Raw genomic sequence first — 22408 nt, 5'->3', positions numbered from 1 at the left:
ACCGCCCCGCCTTTCCTGACTAGGCCCCGCCCCTGGCCTCCGTTGCATACCCGCCCTCCCCGACCTCGGTCGCTCTCCGGCTAGGCCCGGCTCAGGGCCACGCTACGCCCTTCCCGACCCCCTCCGCTTACTTGGCTCGGCTCCCCGCCCTGGCCCCGCCCCCACCGCGCTGTCTGGCGCAGGTGGTCGAGCTACTATCTTCTCGGATCCTGGACTGGGAGTGGGGCCTGGGGGGCGGGGGACTCCAGCCGAGGTTCTGTGCCTGTTCGTGCTGTGACCTGGTAGTTGGGGGAGACGATACTGGCTGGAGAGTATTCTCGGGTGCCTGTGTTTCTGCTTGGCCGGGGATGGAGGCGGGAGGGGGGACTTGCAGGTGTTGGGGCAATGATCGTCACCACGGGCAGACGTCTGTGAGGCGCTTCTGTCCACATGTAGCACAGGTTGGAGCTTCCTGAGAACTCCTGAGAAGATGGTTGTTTCCCTCATTTCTCAGATGGGGAAATGCGGGCTGCAGAGGCTAAGTAGCTTGTCAAGGTCATGCACTCTTGCTGGTCTGGCTCTGCCTAGGGGATGGCCTAGTGGGGGGTGCTGGTGAAGGGGGCTGGAGAGCTGTATTGCAGTGGAAATGTACACGGTCCCTGGTACCTGGCTGCTTGGAAATCCCCCCTGCAGCTCTGTCAGGAGCAGTTGGAGATAAACCCCTGCTCTGGGGGAGACGGTGGTGATTTCCCAGGCCAAGCCTGAGCAAAAGGGGGGCGGGGGATGGCATGCACCCTGGAGGGGAGGCTCTTCCCTGCACTCACTACAGAACCACGATGCCAACACATCAGCTGGGGGGCGCTGAGGCTTGCTTTTCTCTGTCCTGGTACCTTCCCAGTGGGCCCCATGAGGAGGATTTGAGGATCGAAAGTTCCATCAAACGGGCACCTGTGTGAAGGCTCAGGATGGACATACCTACTCGCTTGTGTGCCAAGGAAGCAGCCTCAGTCCTCCTTTTCCTGGATTTTGATACAGGGCGGTTGGATTTTTTTTTTAAGTGCACAGCCGAAGAAGGGGCATGAAGGATCCCAGCAGGTTGCTAGAACGCTGAGGTCATACTATCCCTCAGAGCTCACTGTAGGAAGCAGGGAGGTCCATGGGAGGGTGTGGTGAACTTAGAGGCTGTGGAGGGAGTTTGTGCGTTCTCTGGCTGGGCTGGGTGGCTTTAAGGAGCAGCTTTGTAAAGACCAGATTTAGCTCTACAAGCATCGCTGTCAGCTTAGGACTGGGCATGGGAGCCAGCTAGGGGCCTGTCAAGACTGTGCAGGCGGGCCGGAAGGTTAGCTTGGAGTAGGAGGTTGGCAGTGCAGAGGGGAAGGCAGTGGGGGGTGGGGGCCTCCAGCCGTGTTGTCCAGCATGGTCTGTTTAATTTGAAAGTAGTTAAACTTGAGCCAGTGAAGAGTTTGGTTTCTCAATTGTAGAAGCAGTCCCATTTCAGGTGCTTAGCAGCTCTGCGGTCAGTGCCTGGTGTGTTGTGTAACCCAGAGAGACCGTGCCCATCCTTGCTCGATGTTCTGCCCCGCGCACGGGGTTTCACAGTAAAGCGGGGGGGAATGGTCAAAGAGACCTCAGCGTTTTGGTCACTCACTGTGGTGGGCTATTGAAAGGGGAGGAGTGGCTGGGGGGAGTTGTAGGGTGGAGAGTCACACGGACCCCTTCCCTGCCTCTGCTGGCAGCTCGAGGATAATCCTCTCTAATTTCCCCAGCTTCCAACGACTTTTGGAGCCTGTGAGTCTATTATCAGTGTTTGGTACTTGTTCTTTACAAAAGACACCTTAATCCTTCTCCTCTTCAAATCCTAACAGAAACAGGAAACTGTGTGGGCTTATTATTTGTAGATTTTAGGTATACAGTCTGGAAGGCAGATTTTGTCCTGCTACTGAGAAGTACATGTCTCTGTGTTCCAGGTATCGAGAACCTTCCGTGTGAACTGCAGAGGAACTTCCAGCTCATGCGTGAGCTGGACCAGAGGACAGAAGGTGCGTCCAGGCCTTTCAGTGCAGCTGGCAGTATGCGCTGACAGCTGGGGAGAGGAAGCTCCAAGATACTGGGGGTGGCACCAGTCTTCCAGGGGACTTGGGACAGCGGGGCTGCAGCCTGGCCTTAGGCTTTGGGCATTGCAGAGTGTCTTATGGAGAGTGCTGACACTTTAAAATTAGACTTAGTGGGGCACCTGGGTGGCTCAGTCGGTTGAGTCTCCGGCTTCGGCTCAGGTCAGATCTCGCGTTCGTGGGTTCGAGCCCCGCGTCAGGCTCTGTGCTGACAGCTGGCTCAGAGCCTGGGGCCTGCTTCCGGTTCTGTCTCCTTCTCTCTGCCTCTCCCCCTCTCATGCTCTGTCTCTCTCTGTATCAAAAATAAATAAAACATTAAAAAAAAATTTTAAATTAGACTTAGAGGCCCGTGGGGGGCTCAGCCAGGTAAGCATCTGACTTCGGCTGATGGTTGGTTAGTTCAAGCCCCGCATCGGGCTCTGTGCTGACAGCTCAGAGCCTGGAGCTGCTTCGGGTTCTGTGTCTCCCTCTCTCTCTGCCCCTCCCCTACTCATGCTCTGTCTCTCTCTCTCTCTCTTTCTCTCAAATATAAATAAAATATTTTAAAAATTAGACAGTTTCTTGGATTTTAACGCATCTTCATATAATAATTTTTTTTAATGTTTATTTATTATTGAGACAGAGTCTCACAGAATCTGAAGCAGGCTCCAGGCTCTGAGCTACCTGTCAGCACAGAGCCCGACGTGGGGTTCGAACCCACAAACCATGAGATCATGACCTGAGCCAAAGTCCAACCCTTAACCACTGAGCCACTCAGGCGCCCCTTCATTATTTAGAGAGAGTCCACAGGGGCAAGTGGGGGAAGGGCAGAGAGAGAGAATCCCAAGCAGTCTCTGCACTTTCATCACAGAGCCTGATGCGGGGGTTGAACTCACAAACTGAGATCATGACCTGAGCTGAAATTAAGAATCAGATACTTAATTGATTAAGCCACCCAGGTGTCCTTTCGTGTATCATTTTTATAACCATCATTCTTTGTTGTGATCAGAATGTTTGTCATGTTTCCTTTCCTTTAAAAGATTTTCTGTTTCTCGGAGCACCTGGGGGGCTCAGTCACTGAGTGTCCAACTTCGGCTCAGGTCACCATCTCATGGTTCGAGCGTTTGAACCCTGCATCAGCTCTGCTGTCAGCGTGGGTGCTCTGTCTCCCTCTCTCTCTGGTCTTCCCCCGCTCCCAGAAGGATAAAACATTAAAAAATTATTTTTTATTTTTAAACTGTGCATGTAGAGTTTAAACAGACAGCACTTTCTTATGTTCTGGTATTTAACTCCCTGTTTCTAAACATCATGTTTTTGCTATTTCTTACTTTATCTCCCTTTTGCTTTGGGCCTTATTCTATTATTGTGAAATATGAAAATTCCCTTCCACAGTAGCACCTGCCCAGCTCCTGCACCCCCCCCACCCCCATCTCCTGGTGTAGTGGATTAGAATCTGAATCTGTGGTACCACAGGGATGGGGTTTCCTTCAGGACTCTTGCGTAAGCGGTTTGCAGCTGAGTCATGTTACATGCTATGCTTGTGTGACTTGTTTTGAAGCATTTCTGTATTTCTTGGAGTTCATTGTTGCTGTGTTTTCCACATTCCATACACATTCCACATTTTCCGTGTGTCCACTGCCCCAGGGTATCTGCCAGATCTGAGTTTGCTCTCCGAACGCAGACTTCTCCCTGGGGGCTGCCTGTGCTTCGGGCTGTACCTGGGCTGGCTGTTTCTAGGCCTGCTGCACAGGCTCTGACTCTGCTGTCTTCGACGCAGGACCCTGAGTGCTTTGTTGTGAACGTCCTCTCTCTGGATCTGCTGCCTTGTTTTATTGGAGCCTTTCCTCTAGTAGTTTCCTGGAAAAGGTACACGGGACAGTAGACTTTTTAGAATGTTGTATATCTGAAAATGTGTTTGTTCAGGTGTCATAGTTGATGAACAATTTGGCTGGGTATAAAATTCCAGATTAATTGTCATTTCCCCTTAGAACATGGCTGGCTCTGCCGCATTGTCTCCCAGCTTCCACGTTGCCCTTGAGAGATGTGATGCCATTTGGATGCCTCATCTATATGTGTTTTTTCCCCCTCTTTCTTGTTTAGCAGCTTCTGGGCTGCTGTTTTTGTCCTTGCGATTTTGTGTTTTGTGGTGATGTATTTGGGTGTGGGTGACTTTTCATTCATTGTGCCTGGCACGTGTTTTGTAAGATCAGAATATCTGTGGTTTTTCACTGAGGTACAGTCTCCTGACTAGCAAATACAGAGACTTATTTTATTGTGAAAAATGACATTTACATTCAGAAATAAGCCTAAGTTTGTAAATTGCCTAACAAATACCACTTTGTGAACCTCTGTCTAGGTGGAAAAATGGAGCCCCTGCTGAGCATGCTACCCCTCCCCCCAGGGGGCTCGTACCCCGAGTTTACCCCTGCAACAGTAGGATTCTCACCTCCTTAAACCGGAGAGTTCAGAGTTGTATCAGTCTGCTGTTAGTTAATTATCAGGGGAATCTCACAGTATGTTGTCCTTTCTGTCTGGCTTTTTTTGTTTGGTGTTACCTTTAGTGGGATTAGTCCACATTGCTGTGTGTGACAGCTGTGCTTTTTGGTGCTGGGTAGCATTCTGTGTGATTGGACCACAGCTTATTGATCTGTCTTACTGTAGATTGCACATTTGCCTTGTTTCCTGTTTTCTGCATTTATGGACGGTTTTCGTATGAATCCTAAATCTTTTGGGTGTGGTCTTAAGGGCAGAAGGCAGGTCGTAGCTGGATGAGCACACAATCTGTTACTCAGACGGGGGTGTTGCGAGTCAGAGGGGCATGTGTTCTCACTGGGACGGTGGTTGTGCGCTGTCACTTCCTTGGTACGCTGCCCAGGGTGTGGCGTCTGCATGTCCCCTGGCGCCAGGCCACCTGCAGAAGGCGGTGTGCACCGGGCTCCCACCAGCTGTTCTTCGGAGTTTGGTCCACCACCTCTTACTGGAGCTGGCACTGCAGAGCTTCACTTGTTCTGAACTGCGCGTGGGGACTAGCTCTTCCCCCATTTTGCTATCAGATAAGAAGGCAGAGATCGACATCCTGGCTGCGGAGTATATCTCCACGGTGAAGACGCTGTCCCCAGACCAGCGCGTGGAGCACCTGCAGAAGATCCAGAGTGCCTACAGCAAGTGTAAGGAATACAGTGACGACAAGGTGCAGCTGGCCATGCAGACCTACGAGATGGTGAGGAGGTGGGGGGCCCGCCCGCCCTGTTGTGCGGGAAGTGCGCCGTTTGGACTGTGACACAGGCACTGGCTGATTGTCGTGAGCCCGCCTGCTCCTTGTCAAGTCCTGGCAGTCCCTGCGGCCGCCTCTGTCCGGGCAGGGTGACTGCTTATCCCTGGGTTCTGACCGCATTGCCTTGTCTCTCTCTTTTCTAATGTCTTGGTTGAAATACCTAGATGGCATTGGAGGCATTTTCTGTGAGAACCTGCACGGTCTGCAGGTTTTTATGTCCTCGCCCCTATTCCATTGCAGTGCACAGTCCCATGTCTCACTATTGTCTGCCTTCATGGTTTTCCTGAGCAGAAGTTACTCTGTTAAGGTGTCAAAACATGTGGGACAAAGAGTCCAGCGTAAACTCTGAGATAGCGGGCCTTGTTCTATAGCGCTCTGTTAATTGAAGATTCAGTTGAAGGCCGAGAAAGTACGTCCTGATTGACTTCCAGTGTGTTTGTGATCCTGAGATGCCTGCTTTTGTTTTTAAATAAGCCTTGTGAGCATCCTTTCCTATAGGTGGATAAGCACATCCGGAGGCTCGACGCAGACCTGGCGCGTTTCGAGGCCGACCTGAAGGACAAGATGGAGGGCAGCGGCTTTGAGAGCGCAGGAGGACGAGGGTCAAAAAGCAAGTCTGTTAATTTTTCTTTATTTTGTTACCGTTACGTATAGAGTTTTGAAGAATTTTGTCTGATGGGCATATTAGAAACATTTTGGTAAATATCTTATTTGAGTAAATCTGGTCCTGCTATTGTGAATTCTCAAGGTAATTGGGGTGTGTATTGCCTTTCAGAAGGTCGAAGTCAGAAAGAAAAAAGAAGCTCCCGAGGTCGTGGCAGGAGGACCTCAGAAGAAGACACTCCAAAGAAAAAGAAGCACAAAGGAGGGTGAGAGGCTCTTTTCTTTGTCTCTTTCTCCCGGATGGTTACTGAGCGTTAGTATTTACTCAGCATCTAGGAACACCGTGGCCGCTAACAGCGAGAAGGTGCCCCCTGCGTACCCGCCGTGGGTATGGTTCCGCCTGCCCTCTGTTTGCCGGCCCCGCTTGTTCTCGGCGGCCTGACGGGGTCCCGGGCGGAGTGACCGGCCGAGGTTTCACAGCTGGTGTGCGGGAGCTGGGTTTGCACGGGGTGGTCTGACTCCAGAACCCACGCTCTGAGCCCCTGTGTGTCCTGACTCTTGAGTGACACTGTAACATCTACCTGCATTTCGGGCCAAGCCGCAACTCAGGAGCTAAACACAGAGCTGTTCATTGTGTTCTGTATAAATCTGTATTTTGGATATATTCATATGAAGTTGCATGACTGTATTTATTAAACATACGTGTCATTTACCTTGAATTTCAGCATATTTCATTTAAAGCATTCTCCCACGTGCTCCCCCCACCCCCTTGCTGTTGTTGTATTGCTTCACGTAAGTGACTTTTATTTTTTTATTTTTACTTTTTAAAAATATCTATTTATTTTTGAGAGACAGAGAGACAACGTGAGCAGGGAAGCGGCAGAGAGAGAGGGACACACAGAATCTGAAGCAGCTCCAGGCTCTGAGCTGTCAGCACAGAGCCCAACGTGGGGCTCAAACTCACGAAGCTCGAGAGCATGACCTGAGCCAAAGTCGGACGCTTAATGGACTGAGCCCCCAAAACACCCCAAGGAGTGACTTTTAGACTCCGAGAAAACAGTAAAGCGCTGAGTGGCTTCTGGGGAGATGGTTCTGACAGTTACGGGGAGAGCATAGGAGAGTCCATTCTTGACAAAAAAACGGAAGTTTGGATTCTGTTTCAACTTGTATCTTAAGAAAAACCCCGAATACCATGCAGTTAATAAGTGTAGAACAAGCAGGTAGTTTAGTGAATTACTCTGAGGCGCATCCTCAGTGATTGACCTTGGCCAGAAGTGCTTTCATGTTCTCTGTGGAAACCCTAACCTCCTCCCTCTGCGCCAGGTGCGCATGACCCAGAGTTATGTAGTGTTTCTTTCCATTCTTTGTAGTCCCGTCTCCCATGTGTGCATTCCTGGATGCTATTATCTTGCTTTTTGTTCCTTTTATTTATTTTTATTATTACTTTTTAAATGTTTGTTTATTTTTGATAAAGAGACAGAGCATGAGAGGGGGAAGGGCAGAGAGACAGGGAGACACAGAATCTGAAGCAGGCTCAAGGCTCTGAGCTGTCAGCACAGAGCCGGACACGGGGCTCGAACCCACAAACGTGATCATGACCTGAGCCGAAATCAAGAGTCAGACGTTTAACTGACTGGGCCACCCGGGTGCTTCATGGTTTCATTGTTATATTTTTTCTGTTGTTTGTCTTCTGTTTCATTGATTTCTGCTCTTTTTTTTTATTTTTTCTTTCCCACCACTTGTATTTACTTTTCTTTTTTTAGCTCTTTAAGGTGGAAAGTAACTAAGAGCAATGATTTTCATACTTTCCTTTTCTAGTATTTAAAGCTATAAGTTTTTGTACCTACTATTAATCTAATTACTGTTTTAGCATATTCCATAAATTTGGATATATTTTTATTTCATTCAAAATATTTAAAAATTTCCTTTGTGATTTTTCTTTGACTTATAGTTTATGTAGAAGTATGTTCTCAGCTTCCAAGTAATTTGGAATTTTCCAGGTAACCTTGTGATTTCAGCTTCTTATTTCTGGTGTGATCAGAGAACGCTGTATAACTAAAATTCTCTGGAGTCGATGAAGACTTGTGTTACGGTTTTTGGTCCTGTCTTGCTGTGTGTTGTGTGTGCCCTTGACAAGAATATCATGTTTTCTTTGCTGGTGACGTGTTCTGTAGCTGTCAGTCACGTAGCTTGGTTGGCGGTTAGCTTGGCCTCTGTGTCCTTCCTGACCCCGTTACTTGCTCGATGAATCACCGAGAGAAACAGCTTACAGTCTCGAACTCAGGCTGCGGGTTTGTTTGTTTCTTCTGTTAAGTTTTGCTTTACGTATTTTGAAACCCTGTTGTTTGTTGGTACATATGCATTTAGGTTTTTCTAAAAATAACTGACTCATTGTTATGAAGTTTTTCCTTTCTTTTATTCTTTATTTTGAAGTCTACATGATCAGATAGTCGCTCCAGTTGTCTGGTGATGATGAGTTTTCACATGGTATATATTTTTCCTTTCTCATTCTTTTATTTTCAATATATTTATGCTTTTTTACTTGGAGTGTCTTTTTAAGTTTATTTATTTATTTTGAGAGAGAGCATGAGCAGGGGAGGGACAGAGAGAGAGAGATTGAATATCCCAAGCAGGTTATGCACTGTCAGCACAGAGCACAACACGGGGCTTGACTGTGTGAACTAAGATTGTGACCTGAGCCGAAATGAAGAGTTAGACGCTCAACCAGCTGAGCCACCCAGGCGCCCTAGAGTGGGTTTCTTGAAGACAGCAAAGTTGTCTTGCTTTTTTTTTTTTAATCTAGTCTGACAGTCTCTCCCTTTTCATTGCAATATTTAGCGTGCTTGGGTTTAACATTGCCACCAGTATGACTGGTTTTGAATTGACCTTGGTCCTGGTAGTTGTCCACTGTGCCGTCTCTTAGTATAGTGTCTTCTTTTAGATTAATCATTTGTTTAAAAGAAAACTTTTTAAAATCTTTATTTATTTTTGAGGAAAAGAGAGTGTGAGCCGAGGAGGAACAGAGAGACACACACACAGAATCTGAATCAAGCTCCAGGCTCTTACTTGTCAACATAGAGCCCAATGTGGAGCTCGAACTCGTGAACTTGCGGTTCATGACCTGAGCTGAAGTCACACGCTCAACTGACTGAGTCACCCAGGCGCCCCGTGTATATATATTTTTGGAGTACATTTTTTGGTATTCTAGTTTAAGGACTGTTGTAGTGTGTCCACACTGTTCATTAACTTACCACCACGAACTTCCAGTAATATTACACTATTTCGTGTCTATTGTAGGAACCCACACAAGTTTTTTTTCCGTCTGTCTTCTGTGCCGTTGTTGAAAGTTTGACTTCTGCACACGATGGCCTCACAACATACTGTGTTTATTACTTTCGGTCTAAACCATGGATTATATTAAACAGATTATTAAACACAAGAAAGTTTTATTGTCACTCCATGTACATACCATTTCCATGGCCTTTATTTCTTTACGCCCGTGAGGATTTCCATCTGCTGTCATTTCTCTCCTTTGTAAAGAACTTTTTTCACATTGTTTTACACTGCAGGTCTGCTGATGGTGAGGAGTTTTCTCAAAATTTTCTTCTCTGAAAATGTCTATTTTATCTCCTTTTTTGAAGGATATTTTTGTTGGCTATAGAATTTTAGGTTGCCTTTTTTCCCCCAAGCACTAAAGATACTTATTTTTCCCTTGTCCTCCATTTTGGATTGATTCTGATGAGAAATTAGTGATAATTCTTTTTTGCCTTTTTTTATGTGTACGTGGCTTCATTTATTTTTGCTGCTTCTAAGATTTCAATTCAGCAATTTGATTTTTAACAACTTAATTATGATCTGTCTGGTGTGGACAGCTTGGAGCTCATTGAGAGTTTCTTGGAACTGCTGGTTTATAGTTTGTATGAATTTTGGAAAATTTTCTGACATTCTTCAGATAGTTTTTCTGCTTCCATTTTGGGTTTTTATGGAACTCCCAATTACATGTATGTTAGCTTGATATTTTCCTATAATTCACTGAGGTTCTGCTCATTTTTGAAGAGGGGAGGGTCAGCATTTTTCTTCCTATGATTCTGTTTGGATAGTTTCTATTATTTTATCTTTAGGACTTTTCTTCCTTGCTGTCTAACTTAATCTTAGTTTCTTTAAGTCAATCTTTCATTTAAGAGATTTTTTTGTAAAAACGTTCTGTTTACAGTGTATTTATTTTTAATACTAGTTAACAGTTTTCTTATTACATTTGTTTTCCTTTATCTCTTTGAACATATGCATTTATAATAGCTTTTTGAAATATCTTCTTTTCTGATTATGTCTGTCATTTCCAGGGATATTTCTTTCTTTTTTGAAAAACCAATTTATTGGGACACCTGGGTGGCTCAGTCGGGTTAGTGTCTGACTCTTGATTTCAGCTCAGGTCATGCTGTCAGTGTTGTGGGATTGAGCCCCGTGTTAGGCTCCATGCTGAGTGAGGAACCTGCTTGAGGTTCTCTCTCACCCTCTGCGTGTCTCCTCTACTTGTGTTCTTTGTCTCTCAAATGGAAAAAGAAAAAAGAAAAACAATACTAAAATAACCCCAACGTATTAAGGTATGATTGATATACAAGAAGCTTTCTGTATGTAATGCATCCTATTTGAGTAGTTTGGCAGGTCTGTTTCTACTGACTCATTTTTCTCCTGGTTAAAGTCACATTTTCCTGCTTCTTCACACATCTAGTGATTTTTTAATGGGATGTTGGACAGTGTGAAAGTTATGTTGTTGAATGTCTGGATTTTGTTGTCTTTATTTAAGAGGTATAGAATTTTATTTATTTTCTAATTTTTTGGTCAGCAGTTTAATCACCTGTGGATCAACTTGATCTTTTGCAGTGTCGTTTGTAAACAACAACAACAACTAAACAACCCCATTTTTCTTAATATTTATTTACTTATTTGAGAGAGACAGAGAGCAAGCAAGGGAGGGGCACAGAGAGAAGGAGACACAGAATTCGAAGCAGCTCCAGGTTCTGAGCTGTCAGCACAGAGCCCGATGTTGGGCCAGAACCCATGAACCGTGAGATCGTGACCGGAGCTGAAGTCAAACATTTAACCGACTGAGCCACTCAGGTGCTCCAAACACCTTTTTTTCTTAAAGGGCCAGATAGTAAATATTTTAGGCTTCTAGGCCATATTGTCTTTGTTGTGACTAGTCAGTTCTGCCGTTTTATGTTAAAAGCATCCACAGAAAACATGTACTGTGTGATGTGGCTGTCATTTACAGAAACAGACCACCGCCCCCTAGTTTAGGGGAGCCTCCCTTGTTTTGGTGGAGCCATACTGCTAAGGTATAACCCCTCAGGCCCCCTTCAGAACGCTGTTGTGTTTCTCGAGGCCTCTCCTTGCTGGCTGGCCTGCGCGCTGGCTCTGGCATGTGCAGCTCACAGCTGCCCCCAGCCCTCTGCCTGGACTCCTGGATTCTCACCTGTGCACAGCTTAGCTTTTTGTTGAAAACTTAACGGGGTCCCTGTGCAGGTTTTGGGAGCACATTCTCTTAGCTTCCTCCTTTTTTAGCACCCTGCCACCAAATTCTAGCAGCCTGGCCTCCTGGAACTTTGGTTTTTCCCTCAGATCTATACCTCCCTGTTGCGTTTGGTTTTCCTCTCTGTGGACTGGAGTGTGGGAAGTGCCTCCGGCAGGAAGCTGCCGTGACTGAAGGGCTCACCTGGCTGCCTCCCCTTGGCCTGCCGTCCAGTGTTGCCTGCGGTGTGTCTGAGCCGCTGTCCTGCGCGTTGTCTCCAGTTTTCTCCCTGTTCACGGCGGTGCACGTTCGGTGCCTGTGGTTATGTCCTGGTCAGAAATGGAAGGTTTCCTTTCTCCTTTAGATGAGCCCTGTAGTCTCCCTCATGTGGGAATTTTTCTCCATCCATTTCCTTTCTCCACGGTTTCCTTCTGAGGAGCCCAGGCTGTTTGACCCCCAGTGTTTCCTAGGGTCTCGATTTTGCTGACATAGTACATCTTCACTAAGCTCTTCTGTGGTGTCTCTCTTCCCATGCTCGGTGGATTTGTTCGGCCTCTGACCGGGAGCGCTGGCGGCCAGCGTTCTGGAGGTCTGGCCGGGCACCTGATGTCAGGCTGCGGCCCGCACACGGGACAGAAAGGGCCCGGGGCCCTGGTGGGTCTCTTCGTGACTGACTGGCCTGCGAGCAGTCAGGCCGGTCGGTTCCAGGTGGGCGAGACCAGCAGTGTGATATCTCCTATGTTGTCGTTTTCCATTCTCCAGCACCCTTTTGATGCCTTTTTTTTAAATACAGATTTTCGTTTGTCTTTGGAAAGTGTCCCTGTTTGCATTCATGTTACTCGGGTTTTCTTTGTAATCAGTGCTTCTAGCCCTTGTCTGCTGATTTGCACATCTGGTCATTTATAGCTTTGCTTCTATTAGGTTTTCTTGTGATTTCCACTCAGGTTTTCCTGCTCTCTTTCCCTTGCTATATTGTTTTGTTTGTCTGACTTTAGGTATAAGGGGAGCCAGGAGGGTGGGATTTCTGCTGCTTCCCAGAAGGAGCTTATTTTGCTTTAAGTCCAGCCAACTGAGCAGGGTGGAGGCTGGGGGCCCCTCTACCTGTCCCCTATCCCCTCTGATGTCAGAGGTCTCATGATGGAGGCCCCTCCCCAGTTCTCGATGGAGCAGCCGGGGTTTATTTCTCCTTCCTGAAAGGCGCCCATGTGGCCAGTCGGCATTCTGGCTTTCCCTTCTCGTCTCCTGCCTGTGTTGCTCCTACGGTTGGCGCAGGTCTGGAGGAGGAGGCCGGCTGTGCTGAGGCAGGCCCCTCCCCCAAGAACACGACAGCCTTTCTGCCGCTCGGCAGCCTCTGCGTAGCCCCCAGGTTCGGCGAATGACTGTGGGGTCACAGCTGCCCTGCACATGGGGCTCTCAAGTGTCGGTGGCCATGCTGGTCATGTGTGGCCCCCGGGGGGCAGCCAGCCCTTGGCTAAGCCTAGAGATAGGTGGCCTGCCTGCTTGGCCACTGCCCTTTCCTTGGCCCTAGGGTGCCTGGGCCTTGTTACTCCACAGCTTTCCTGTATCTCTCAAGAGTGGTTTTAGCAGTTTGTTGGGGTTTTTTTAATGTTTATTTAATTTTGAGAGAGAGCAGAGCAGAAGTGGGGGAGGAGCAAAGAGAGAGACACAGAATCTGAAGCAGGTTCCAGGCTCTGAGCTGTCAGCATGGTGCCCGACGCGGGGCTTGAACCCCCAAACCGTGAGATCATGACCTGAGTTGAAGTCGGACGCTTAACCAACTGAACTACACAGGTGCCCGTGGGTTTGTTCTTTTGACATGTAACAGCAGGACTCGGAGTCTCCCCGTTCCGCGCTCTCAGAACCGAAAGGCACGGTGGCCTTTTCTGGAGACAGCAGGCCCTCTTGTCAGCCACCTCCTCGCGGGCTCCTCACAGAGAATGAGGCCCCAGCTCTTAAGCGCACAGGACGTACATCGGGCTGTGCCTCAGACCTCTCGGTGACACACGTCTTAGCGCCACCTATGTGGGGACACTCGAGGGGGCTGGGTATGCAGCTTTTCCCTCGGCAGACCGGGGATATTATGCACGTTGCTGACTGCTGTCCAACGGCGCTGGGCCGGCTGCAGGGGAGAAGGGAGCGTCAGGTGGTGATGTGCCCAGAGCACCTCGGTGGGTCTGGCTGGGCCTGGCCCTTCCGTGTGGGTCCCTTCCCTGCGGCCCCTCTGAGGAGCGCCATACGGAGGCCGGGGCAGGACAGAGGGGCTGCTCAGGCAAGGGGTGCGTGAGGGGTGCTGGGCCCGCCCTGAAGTGTGGCTCTGACTCATGCCTGGGAGGGACATCGGGCGGTCGAGCTTGAGGCATGGGGGCGGCAGGGGGGGGGGCATTGCGGATCCCGGCAGTGTGAGGGAAATTAGCTTGCAGGACACATCTTGTGCCTGGCAGGGTTGGAGTGAGGTGGCCAGCACGGCTGACGAGGTCTCCAGCTTGGGACCTTCTGGAACTCCCCCCACCTCCCACCCCAGAACCCCCCCTTCCATCCCCCACTTCAGAGCCCCCTCAGGTGCCACCAGAGAGCAGGTGTGCAGGGGCGACCCCGGGCCTCCCTGCTGGGCAGATGGTGCCCTTGAACCTGGGGGACGGGTGCTCAGGTCAGGTGGCAGCTCGCGGAGTGAGAGTTCAGTCAAGCGCTGTCAGCACGTGGAAGGCGCTGGCCCTGGGGGGCATCTGGGGGCGATGCTGCAGTAGGTTGGCACTGGTCTCCAGGTGAGTCTTCCGGGGAGGACACCCCGCTGAGGGGAGGACACAGACGCAGCAGGGGGTGAGACCCGGTGCCAGGGGCCAGGCTGAGAAATCGAGGTTTGGTGGGAAACCGAGGAAACCACGTTCTCGTCTGGAGGGTTGCTTGATGGATGCGTTTGGAAGCGTGTGGACAGGGCACGTGGACGGGGCATGTGGACAGGCGGTTCTGTGATGTGCTCGGATGTCAGAGAAGCACAGGAAGTCCGTTCATTCATGGAGACAGAGCAGCTCACCCAGACAAGCCTTGGGGCCCTCAGGCCGGGGGCGGTGCTGGTACAGAGGACAGTGCCATGGGGGGCGGGTGGGGAGGACAGAAGTGTGGGGGGCGGGCAGGGAGGACAGCGCGGTGGCGGGGGCAGGCGGGGAGGACAGCGCTCTGGGGGGGCGGGTGGGGAGGACAGAGGTGTGGGGGGGGGCGGGGGGGAGGACAGTGCTCTCTGCAGGGGGCAGCGTGGCACGCTCGGCCGGCCCTGGTTAGCTGATGGCAGAGGCACTGAGCGCCTCTAGGCAGCCAGTGTGGGAGAAAGGGGGTCGGCGATTACCTTTGGGAATGAGACTTCTCCTTGTCGGTGTGTTTACATTCTGCGGTCTGCCACGGCCTCTCGGCGTCCCCATCACCAGGTTCCTGGCATGAACTTGCGGTCTTCCGGATTACGTATGTGTTCTGACTCTGCAGGGGGAGGTAGGGAAGATTGCCTTTTTGTGCTAATAGGAGCCCTGTAGCTGGTAGGCTTGTTTGAAAGCTCCCGAAATGCGTAGCAGCCTGAAACCCCAGCTCTCCCCGCTCGAGCGCAGGTGAACGCTCGCTCAACTCTCTCACCTCCTGGCTGCGGGGCTGTGGGCAGCCGGCTTCGAGGGAAGCACGGGCAGGCTGGACTCTGGCCAGGCCGGGCCTCTGGTTAGTGACGAGGGGGGCCGCGGGGAGAGGGGGGCGCGGGGCTAGGCCGCTTCATGGGGTTGGGTGGGTGGGTGATGGCAGCCTGTGATCGGGGGGCAGCTAGGGACTGGAGGGGCTCTCGAGACCTGCTCTCTGGAGGTGGGGAGGGCAGCTGGGGGGTTCTCAATTTTGGGGTGAAGGCGCTGTGAGCATGGGTGGAGCCAGGTGTGCTGGTTGGGTGGGGGTCTGGGATTCTCAGGTGCCGTCTGCTGGTGGCTGGTGAGTAGGGGTATTTGTTTGCCCCCGGGGCAGAGAGCCCCTGAGAGGCTGGGGGTGGGGGGAGCCCAGGGAGCAGGTGGGAGGGAGGGGACAGCGATGGATTCATGACCCCAAAGTGGGGCCAGATCTCAGCGCTGCATAGTAAGTGCATCCCTTTGTGGCCTCTGGGGGGCCTTTGTGCCCCATCTTGTCTGGTACCAAGGGGCCAGTCCCTTCTCCCCCCACACCTGCTGCTCATGCTGTTGTTTCCCCGCAGGTCTGAGTTCACCGACACCATCCTGTCCGTGCACCCCTCTGATGTGCTGGACATGCCTGTGGACCCAAACGAGCCCACCTACTGCCTGTGCCACCAGGTGTCCTACGGGGAGATGATAGGCTGCGACAACCCAGACGTGAGTGTGGGCGTGCGCACTGGCCTCGGGCACGGGGGGCGGGGCCCATGCGGAATCCTGACTGTGACTCTGCCCTCTGCCTTGCAGTGTCCTATCGAGTGGTTTCACTTCGCCTGTGTGGATCTGACCACGAAACCCAAAGGAAAATGGTCAGTATGGGCGCTACTCGGCCTCTCCCTGCTCGCGGGGCGTCGCAGGTGCCACCCCCACCGGGACCAGGCTGCGGCTGCGGGCATTCCGGGGCCAGGGGTCCTGCTTCCTGAGTCTGAGCTGGTAGAGGGACATCTGCACACCTTGCCTGAGTCCGATCTCTCATGATGTTTGCATAATGCTCCCAGTTTTGTTATTCTTCTGAGGAACAGTTATTCTGACGCTTTTGATTGAGGTAGAAAATGTGAAACAAGGAGCTCTTTCCCTGTGAAGTTTTGGGAAAAGGCAGAGAGCACAAGTATCAAATCTGAACCCGGGCAGAGGCCGGCCACCTGGCGTGGGGCTCGTGTTCTGCTGGGAAGGTGTGTGGGATGTTCCGGCACTTTCTGTCCCTCATCCTTGTGTTTGTTGGCAGCTTTGGTGTCGTTCCTGAGATTTCATTTAAGTAAAAGCCAGGTTTGATTTACCTGTGGGTGAAATTAGTCTCTGTTCTAAAATGAGGTCTCAGAGATTATCCTCTGTGTTTTTGTGTGTGTGGACGGAGAGGATGACAGACCCCCCGGAGGACAGTGCTGTCCCAGGGCTCAGTGGGCGGTGGCCGCGTGGGTACTCATGTGTCTGGTCCCGCATGTGTCCTGGCACCTTCCGGGTCACTGCAGGGAGTCTGAGCAGTGACTGTGCGGGTCCGTGACCGAGGGCTGCAGCTGGGGCCCGGGCACCCAGGTCGGGGGCTGCGGGCCTCTTGCTGGGGTGTGGGCCAGGGAGACGGGATTCGGGTTCAGACATGGGTTTGAGCTGTTGGTAGAACTTCCGGGTGGAAGAGTCAGTGGGCGTTGGAAAGTGGTTTTGCCTCTGGGAGGGTCAAGCAGACAGGGGTCGGGCACCGTGTGCAGAATTGGGAGGCAGGGTAGGGCTCCACCCTGCTGTCTAACTGGGGGTTTCTCTGGGGTCTTTCCAGAATCACAAAATGTTCAGGCTTCTTCCCCGTTAAGTAAGACTTAAGCTCTGACACGTTCTTGCGGCATGAGCCTGCATGCGAGCACGTGTGCTGGGGGGGGCTTGGCTTCCTCGGGGCGGGGTGGGGCTGGCCGTGCTCAGTGCTTGCTCACTGGCACCGACCGGACCCTGGGGGACCCTGGGGGACCCTGGGGGATGGGGCGGCTGGAAGCTGGGGGCGTGCACAGGCACACGCAAATTAGCTGCCTCTGGCATTGACATTGGGAGCTCAGGAGGGCTGAGGTCCTGAAGGAGCTGGAAGGTCCCCCGGCATCACTATCGGCTGCCGAGGTCCAGGAGTGGCCAGGAGCAGCCGCCACTGTCAGAGGCATGGAGCCTGCTTGCCCAGGGGCCCTAGGGGGCACTCGCTAGTCACCTGTGGTCCAAGGCCCTCTCGGCCTGCCCACCCTGGTCGAGGGTGCAGTTTCTTCCTCCACTGCACTTGGTTTGCCGTGTGGCCTGGGCATCGCGTCCACTTTGATCCCTGGTGGCCACGTTGTCACACAGGGAGGACCAATTAACTGGATCAAGAGGAGTATTCATTCGTGCAGTCTTGCTTGTTGACTCGTTTCTGTCACCTCGGAAACACTTGCTGGCTACAGTGACTTGCTGGGGGTCTCTCCTTGCGGGGGGCGTCCTGTGGGAGAGCCATGTGCCCTGTGGTTCACGCTGTCTCCCGGCGAGGTTGCGGTGACGCAGCCACTGTCCCTGGAGACGCAGGGGGCGGGGGTGGGCCTCTGCATGCACAGGGCCGATCACCATGCCTCTCTCCGCAGGTTCTGTCCCCGGTGTGTTCAGGAGAGGAGGAGGAAGAAGTAAGGCTGGTGCCCGGACCAGAGGAGCGAGTTAATATATTCCTTCCTTCGTGTTGCAATATTTTCTCTTCATTTTAAAACTATCTTGTTTTGAATGATATTTAATAACTCAGTGGCCAGTTGTAATTCTGGGTATTTCCTAAGACAAACAAGAATCCACCTGAGCCCTGTTTGCACGAAGAGCGATCTTACGGGGACTTGCCACAGTGACCTCATTCTCGAGATTTCTCGTATGGGCCCTGGCCCCGAGCATGGCAGGTGCACCGAGTGGCCGGGCCTTCCTCGAGCGGGTGCTCGGGGACCCTTCGTGCCCGCTGTGCCACCACTGCTCTGCAGCTGGGGTGTGACCCCACATAGTCCGACCACCTCCGGCGCCACTGTGAGCACATCTGTCTCTGCCAAGGCGTTGCTGGGCAGCATACTCCGTGTCTCGGTGACCTGCCTGGGGCGAGCGGGGCTGTCCCTGGAGCAGGAGGGCCCCACTGCACTGTGCACTGCCTTTTTCGTCTGGACTCCCACTTCCCTCCGTGAGGGCTTTCCCTTCTGGAGTGAGCAACTCCGCATCAGCAGCCGGGCTGGCCCCCCGTGAGCAGCCCCTAGATGCTGGACAGCCGGCTGGTGGGCCGCTCCTCCGGGCCTCCTGCTGTTTTCACTGTGAAGCTGAGATTGTCTTATCGTAATGGCTGGACGATGGCGGCTCAGCATGGACACGAGGCGAACCCTGTCTGGTAAGAGCAGAGTTGGAAGCCACCGTGTTGCACACTGGTAAGCAGTTCACGTCCGAGGGGACCACCGTTATGTGAGGCCACATGGGAGTCCTGGGCCGCAGTGACTCTGGAGTGAGGCTGGGAAGCTGGAGCATGCTTTCCCTTAAATCTGCGTCGCCAGGCCAGTCGCAAACTGGCATCTCAGTAGTCTTTGGGGAAGTTGCATACCTCTGGTGCTGCAGGCCGTCTGTGGTGGTGCGCAGTGGGCCCCCGAGAACCCCCAGCGCCCACTTAGAAGAGCCTGTCTCTATCCTGGAAGCATGAGAAGAAGTGCAGGAGGACGAGTGGAGATGGGACATCCCCAGGTGGATGAGAGTCTCCTCTTCACAAGGAGGCCTTCTGGAGCGCGCCCCCACTTTGTCCGAAGGGCTGTGCACTGCACGTGGCCTCCTGTTCTCTGGTATCTCGGCTGGGACAGGAGATGCCACAGAGAGTCTCTTGGAGCTGTGTCGTGCACGGACGCTTCCCGCCAGCTCAGCTCATGCTCAGTCCATGAGTGCTGACTGTGAGCCTCGCGGGCAGGGTCCAGCCAGGACCTGTGTCATGCTCTTGGCGGGTCAGCCTGCACCAGATGCGCCGTCCTGCTGTTGTTCCTGGAGCAGGCCAAGGACTGGGCTCGCTTCCAGGCCACTGCAGGGAGGGTCAGTTCGGTGTGCTCCTGGGCTGCGTGGTTAGGGCAGGGGGTCCTCGGCCGGACAGGCTTTCTGGGAATCGACGCCTCCCTGCCACTCCGAGAGCAGGGGTGGGAGCTTCGGGATGAGCGCTGGCCGGCTCGAGCCTCTCAGCCTCCGCTGCAGCCAAAATGAACGCGCGTCTGTATTTAGGAACTTAGCTTTTTGTTAACACAGGTGTTTAAAGATTGTGGGGAATAAATTGTGGGAAATTGTTTGCTTTACTCTTTTACCAGTGTTTGTGGAGAGGGTAGGTAAGTACAGTGAGTGTGTGATGATTTTCTGGAAGCTAGTTTAATATTTGCACTGCCTCTCAGAACACTTCCGGCTGCCACCTTCGTGGGAAGATGGGTGATCATGGACGTGCATGGATGGCTGGTCCAGCTCACCCATCACCTGGAATCCAGGGCCCCGAGCCGGCCGACTTTCCATGTAGAGCTTGTGTGTAAAGCCTGATGGTGTCTCTGCGGTCACTGTGTAACCGCCCAGGTGCCTCCCTGTTTCTGGTGTTTACTTTTGTCACTTATGTTAGTGTCTCTAAAACACCATGTGTTTAGCTTTGGAGAAAACAAGATGTGAGCGGAGGAGGAAGGCTCCCTGGAATGCTATTTGGGCCCAGACCCACTGACTGCCCTTGCCAGCTGTGAACACTGTCTGCAAGTCAGAAGGACACTCGAGCGGCGCTTTGCTTGGGGAAGAATGTTCTGCCACCCGGCGTGGCCCTGGCCCTGGCCCTGCAGGGATGGCTGGCACCCGCGCAGCAGCTGAGGACCACTCCCGGAGGCCAGTGGCCATCGCCCTGGGGTGATTCCCAGCAGACCCCCGTCTGCCGGCCAGGCGCTCAGTGGGACCCAGAGGGGGCTGCAGAGCCCCGTTCCTTGGTTGAGGGGGGTCTGGGCTGTACCCAGCAGGCCCTCTTGCAGCTGTATCTGAGCCAACGGTGCGGGCCCTCCGTGGCTGTGGGGTTTGCGTGTAAGGGAAGGGAGTACCTTGTTCAGAGGGGAACCCGAACATTCCTCGTTCTCAGTGCTAGATCAGTCAGGAGCTCGACAGACATCCTCTTGTTTTCCCACAGGAGGACATGGGCTGCACTTATAACCTGAACCCCCCCCAACCCCCAATTCTGTGGCCGTGCCGGTGGAGCTGCTGGCTGGGGTCCCTGGGCGAGTGGATATGAAATGGGACTGGCCAGGGTCACTGGAGCCTGGTGGCTTCGAGTCTGCCCAGGGCAGCGAATGCTCAAGACACAGCCATGGGCACAGTAGTGCTGGGGGTTTGCTGGGATGCTCGGGGCCACTGGGCAGCAGGTGCTAGCTTTGCCCTGGGTACCCACGTGGCACTCCACCTCCTGACTTGCAGCCAGCCGTGGGCAGGGAAGGCCCTGAGCACTAACACTGTCCAAAGAGCAGCTCCCTTGTGTGGCCGGAGCCAGGACCCAGACACTTAACCATGGCCCTTAGGGACTGAAGGTTTCCTCAATCGCTAGCGAGCTGTGGCTGGTCCTCGCTGTGTCGAGAGAGGTTTTAAAACAGGAAGCCTGAGAACATTCTCATGCAGAAGAGAAGTCTGTGAAGTTTCTTTCTTTCTACACATGTACTTTGTGGCGTTCAGTTTGACCACATTTCATCCAAAAAGATGACACAGCTTTAACATGAATGTTACATTTTATTTTCAAGGAATTATCTATGTTCCCTTTGTAAAGGAAAGAGAATATTGTAAATCTTTTTATTAAATAACGTAAAGATGTATATCTGTATTTTTGGATCATGTAATAGATTATGGATATATTGTTTAATAAATAAAGTATTTTTTGGAACAAACGTTTGAGAATGGGTTATTCCAGGAAATGTGAAAACTTCTACATTGTGGCCAGAGAAGGTAAGTGTATCCTCCTAGGAGGTTGTTTTTTTTGTTTTTTTGGTTTTTTTTTTGAGAGAGGCATGAGCAGGGGAGGGGCAGAGAGAGTGACAGAGAGAATCCCAAGCAGAGTCCGTGGTGTCAGTGCAGAGCCTGATGTGGGGCTCGAGCTCATGAACTATGAGATCATGACCTGAGTCAAAGTTGGGATGCTCAACCAACTGAGCTCTCCCACCCCCTGGCACTCCTCCTCCATGGAACTGGAAAGGGGACATGCAGTGAATGGGAGCAGAGGAGTTTCCCTAGGCCAGGAAGGACCCTGGGCATCAGCTGTTACGCAGTGTCAGAAGCTGGTCCCTAAGCTCACAGGAAATGTCAGTGTAGAATTACTTTGAGTTGGTATTTCATAGAAGCATAAAGCACTTTCTCTGGAACAGGTTTGCCCTCGAGATCTGCATAGATGTCAAGACCCCTCTGGGAACTAAATAGTTCTTAGGACATTTCCTTGAGAATTAACAGGGCGCGAAACCCATCTTGGTCACCATGATGGAGAAGCACAGCCTCTCAGCAGACCTGGGTACTTGCTCGAGGGGAGTGTGAGGTTCTGAAGAAGGGCTGGAGTGCTGCCATGTGCACGAATTTCCTCTGGGCACTCCCAAGGGTACCTGCAGCCACCTGTTGGGCTGACTGCCTAGGAAAAGGGAACACCGGTGTTTTTGGGCGGCCGTGGTAATACTCACTGGCTCGGATTGGTTACTAAGTCTCAGGTCCAGGAGGGCTACCTTGATCAAGTGGTAAGTAACGTTTGTCTGAGGGGGTCTGCAGACCCCTCTGTGGTTATCGTCCCAAGGCCTGAACGTGCCATTGAAATAGACTTGACAGCTGGCTGGATTCCCACATGGATTCCACGTTGACCTGTGGAGCAAGGGCTGTCATGGTAGGATGGGCAGGTGGAAGTCTCTGGAACATCCTCTCTCTTGCCAGGACAGAAATCCAAATGCAAAATGCCTTGATGAGAAGATGCGGCAGCAGCGGTGTACTCAGCACACCTGTGAGGAGGTGGGCAGGTAGTAAGGAATGTAGCTCATTGAAGACACAGGTGACCCACCCAGCCACAGCTGCTGTCCCAAACACAGCACTGCTGCCAGGGCAAACCGTGGGCTCTTGGCACATGGCATGCTGTGACCAGCCTGGCAAGTGCTTGTTCTCTGCCAGTTTGCAAGGCCACTAGGATCCACTCTATTTGGCAAAGCCAGCTGTGCACCTCTGGGTTCTGTGGACATCCGTCCTCTACAGCCATGTGGATCAGACCTCTCCATTCTCTTACCCTACCCCAGGACACCCCCCCCCC

At 52.1% G+C, this 22408-nt stretch overlaps 1 protein-coding gene across 3 annotated transcripts in view; it reads left to right on the top strand.

Annotated features, from left to right (window-relative positions):
* Positions 1 to 21020, top strand: part of ING5 (inhibitor of growth family member 5) — a 21649-nt gene extending 629 nt beyond the window's left edge. The window contains exons 1-8 of one of the 3 annotated variants that reach the window (XM_029933489.1): positions 187 to 253; positions 1947 to 2018; positions 5123 to 5289; positions 5842 to 5953; positions 6119 to 6212; positions 15666 to 15801; positions 15889 to 15950; positions 17724 to 21020. In XM_029933489.1, the coding sequence (XP_029789349.1) occupies positions 1991 to 2018; positions 5123 to 5289; positions 5842 to 5953; positions 6119 to 6212; positions 15666 to 15801; positions 15889 to 15950; positions 17724 to 17766 (642 nt within the window). In that variant the 5' untranslated portion in view covers positions 187 to 253; positions 1947 to 1990 and the 3' untranslated portion in view covers positions 17767 to 21020. Of the gene's footprint in view, positions 1 to 186; positions 322 to 1946; positions 2019 to 5122; positions 5290 to 5841; positions 5954 to 6118; positions 6213 to 15665; positions 15802 to 15888; positions 15951 to 17723 lie in introns of those variants that run through there. The other 2 variants (XM_029933488.1, XM_029933487.1) reach the window with 2 other exon arrangements.
* The last annotated feature ends 1388 nt before the right edge of the window (positions 21021 to 22408 follow it).

Source organism: Suricata suricatta, chromosome 3 (genome assembly GCF_006229205.1).
Source record: "Suricata suricatta isolate VVHF042 chromosome 3, meerkat_22Aug2017_6uvM2_HiC, whole genome shotgun sequence".
NCBI classification, from domain to species: Eukaryota; Metazoa; Chordata; class Mammalia; order Carnivora; family Herpestidae; genus Suricata; species Suricata suricatta.
This window is presented reverse-complemented; position numbering and strand designations above follow the sequence as displayed.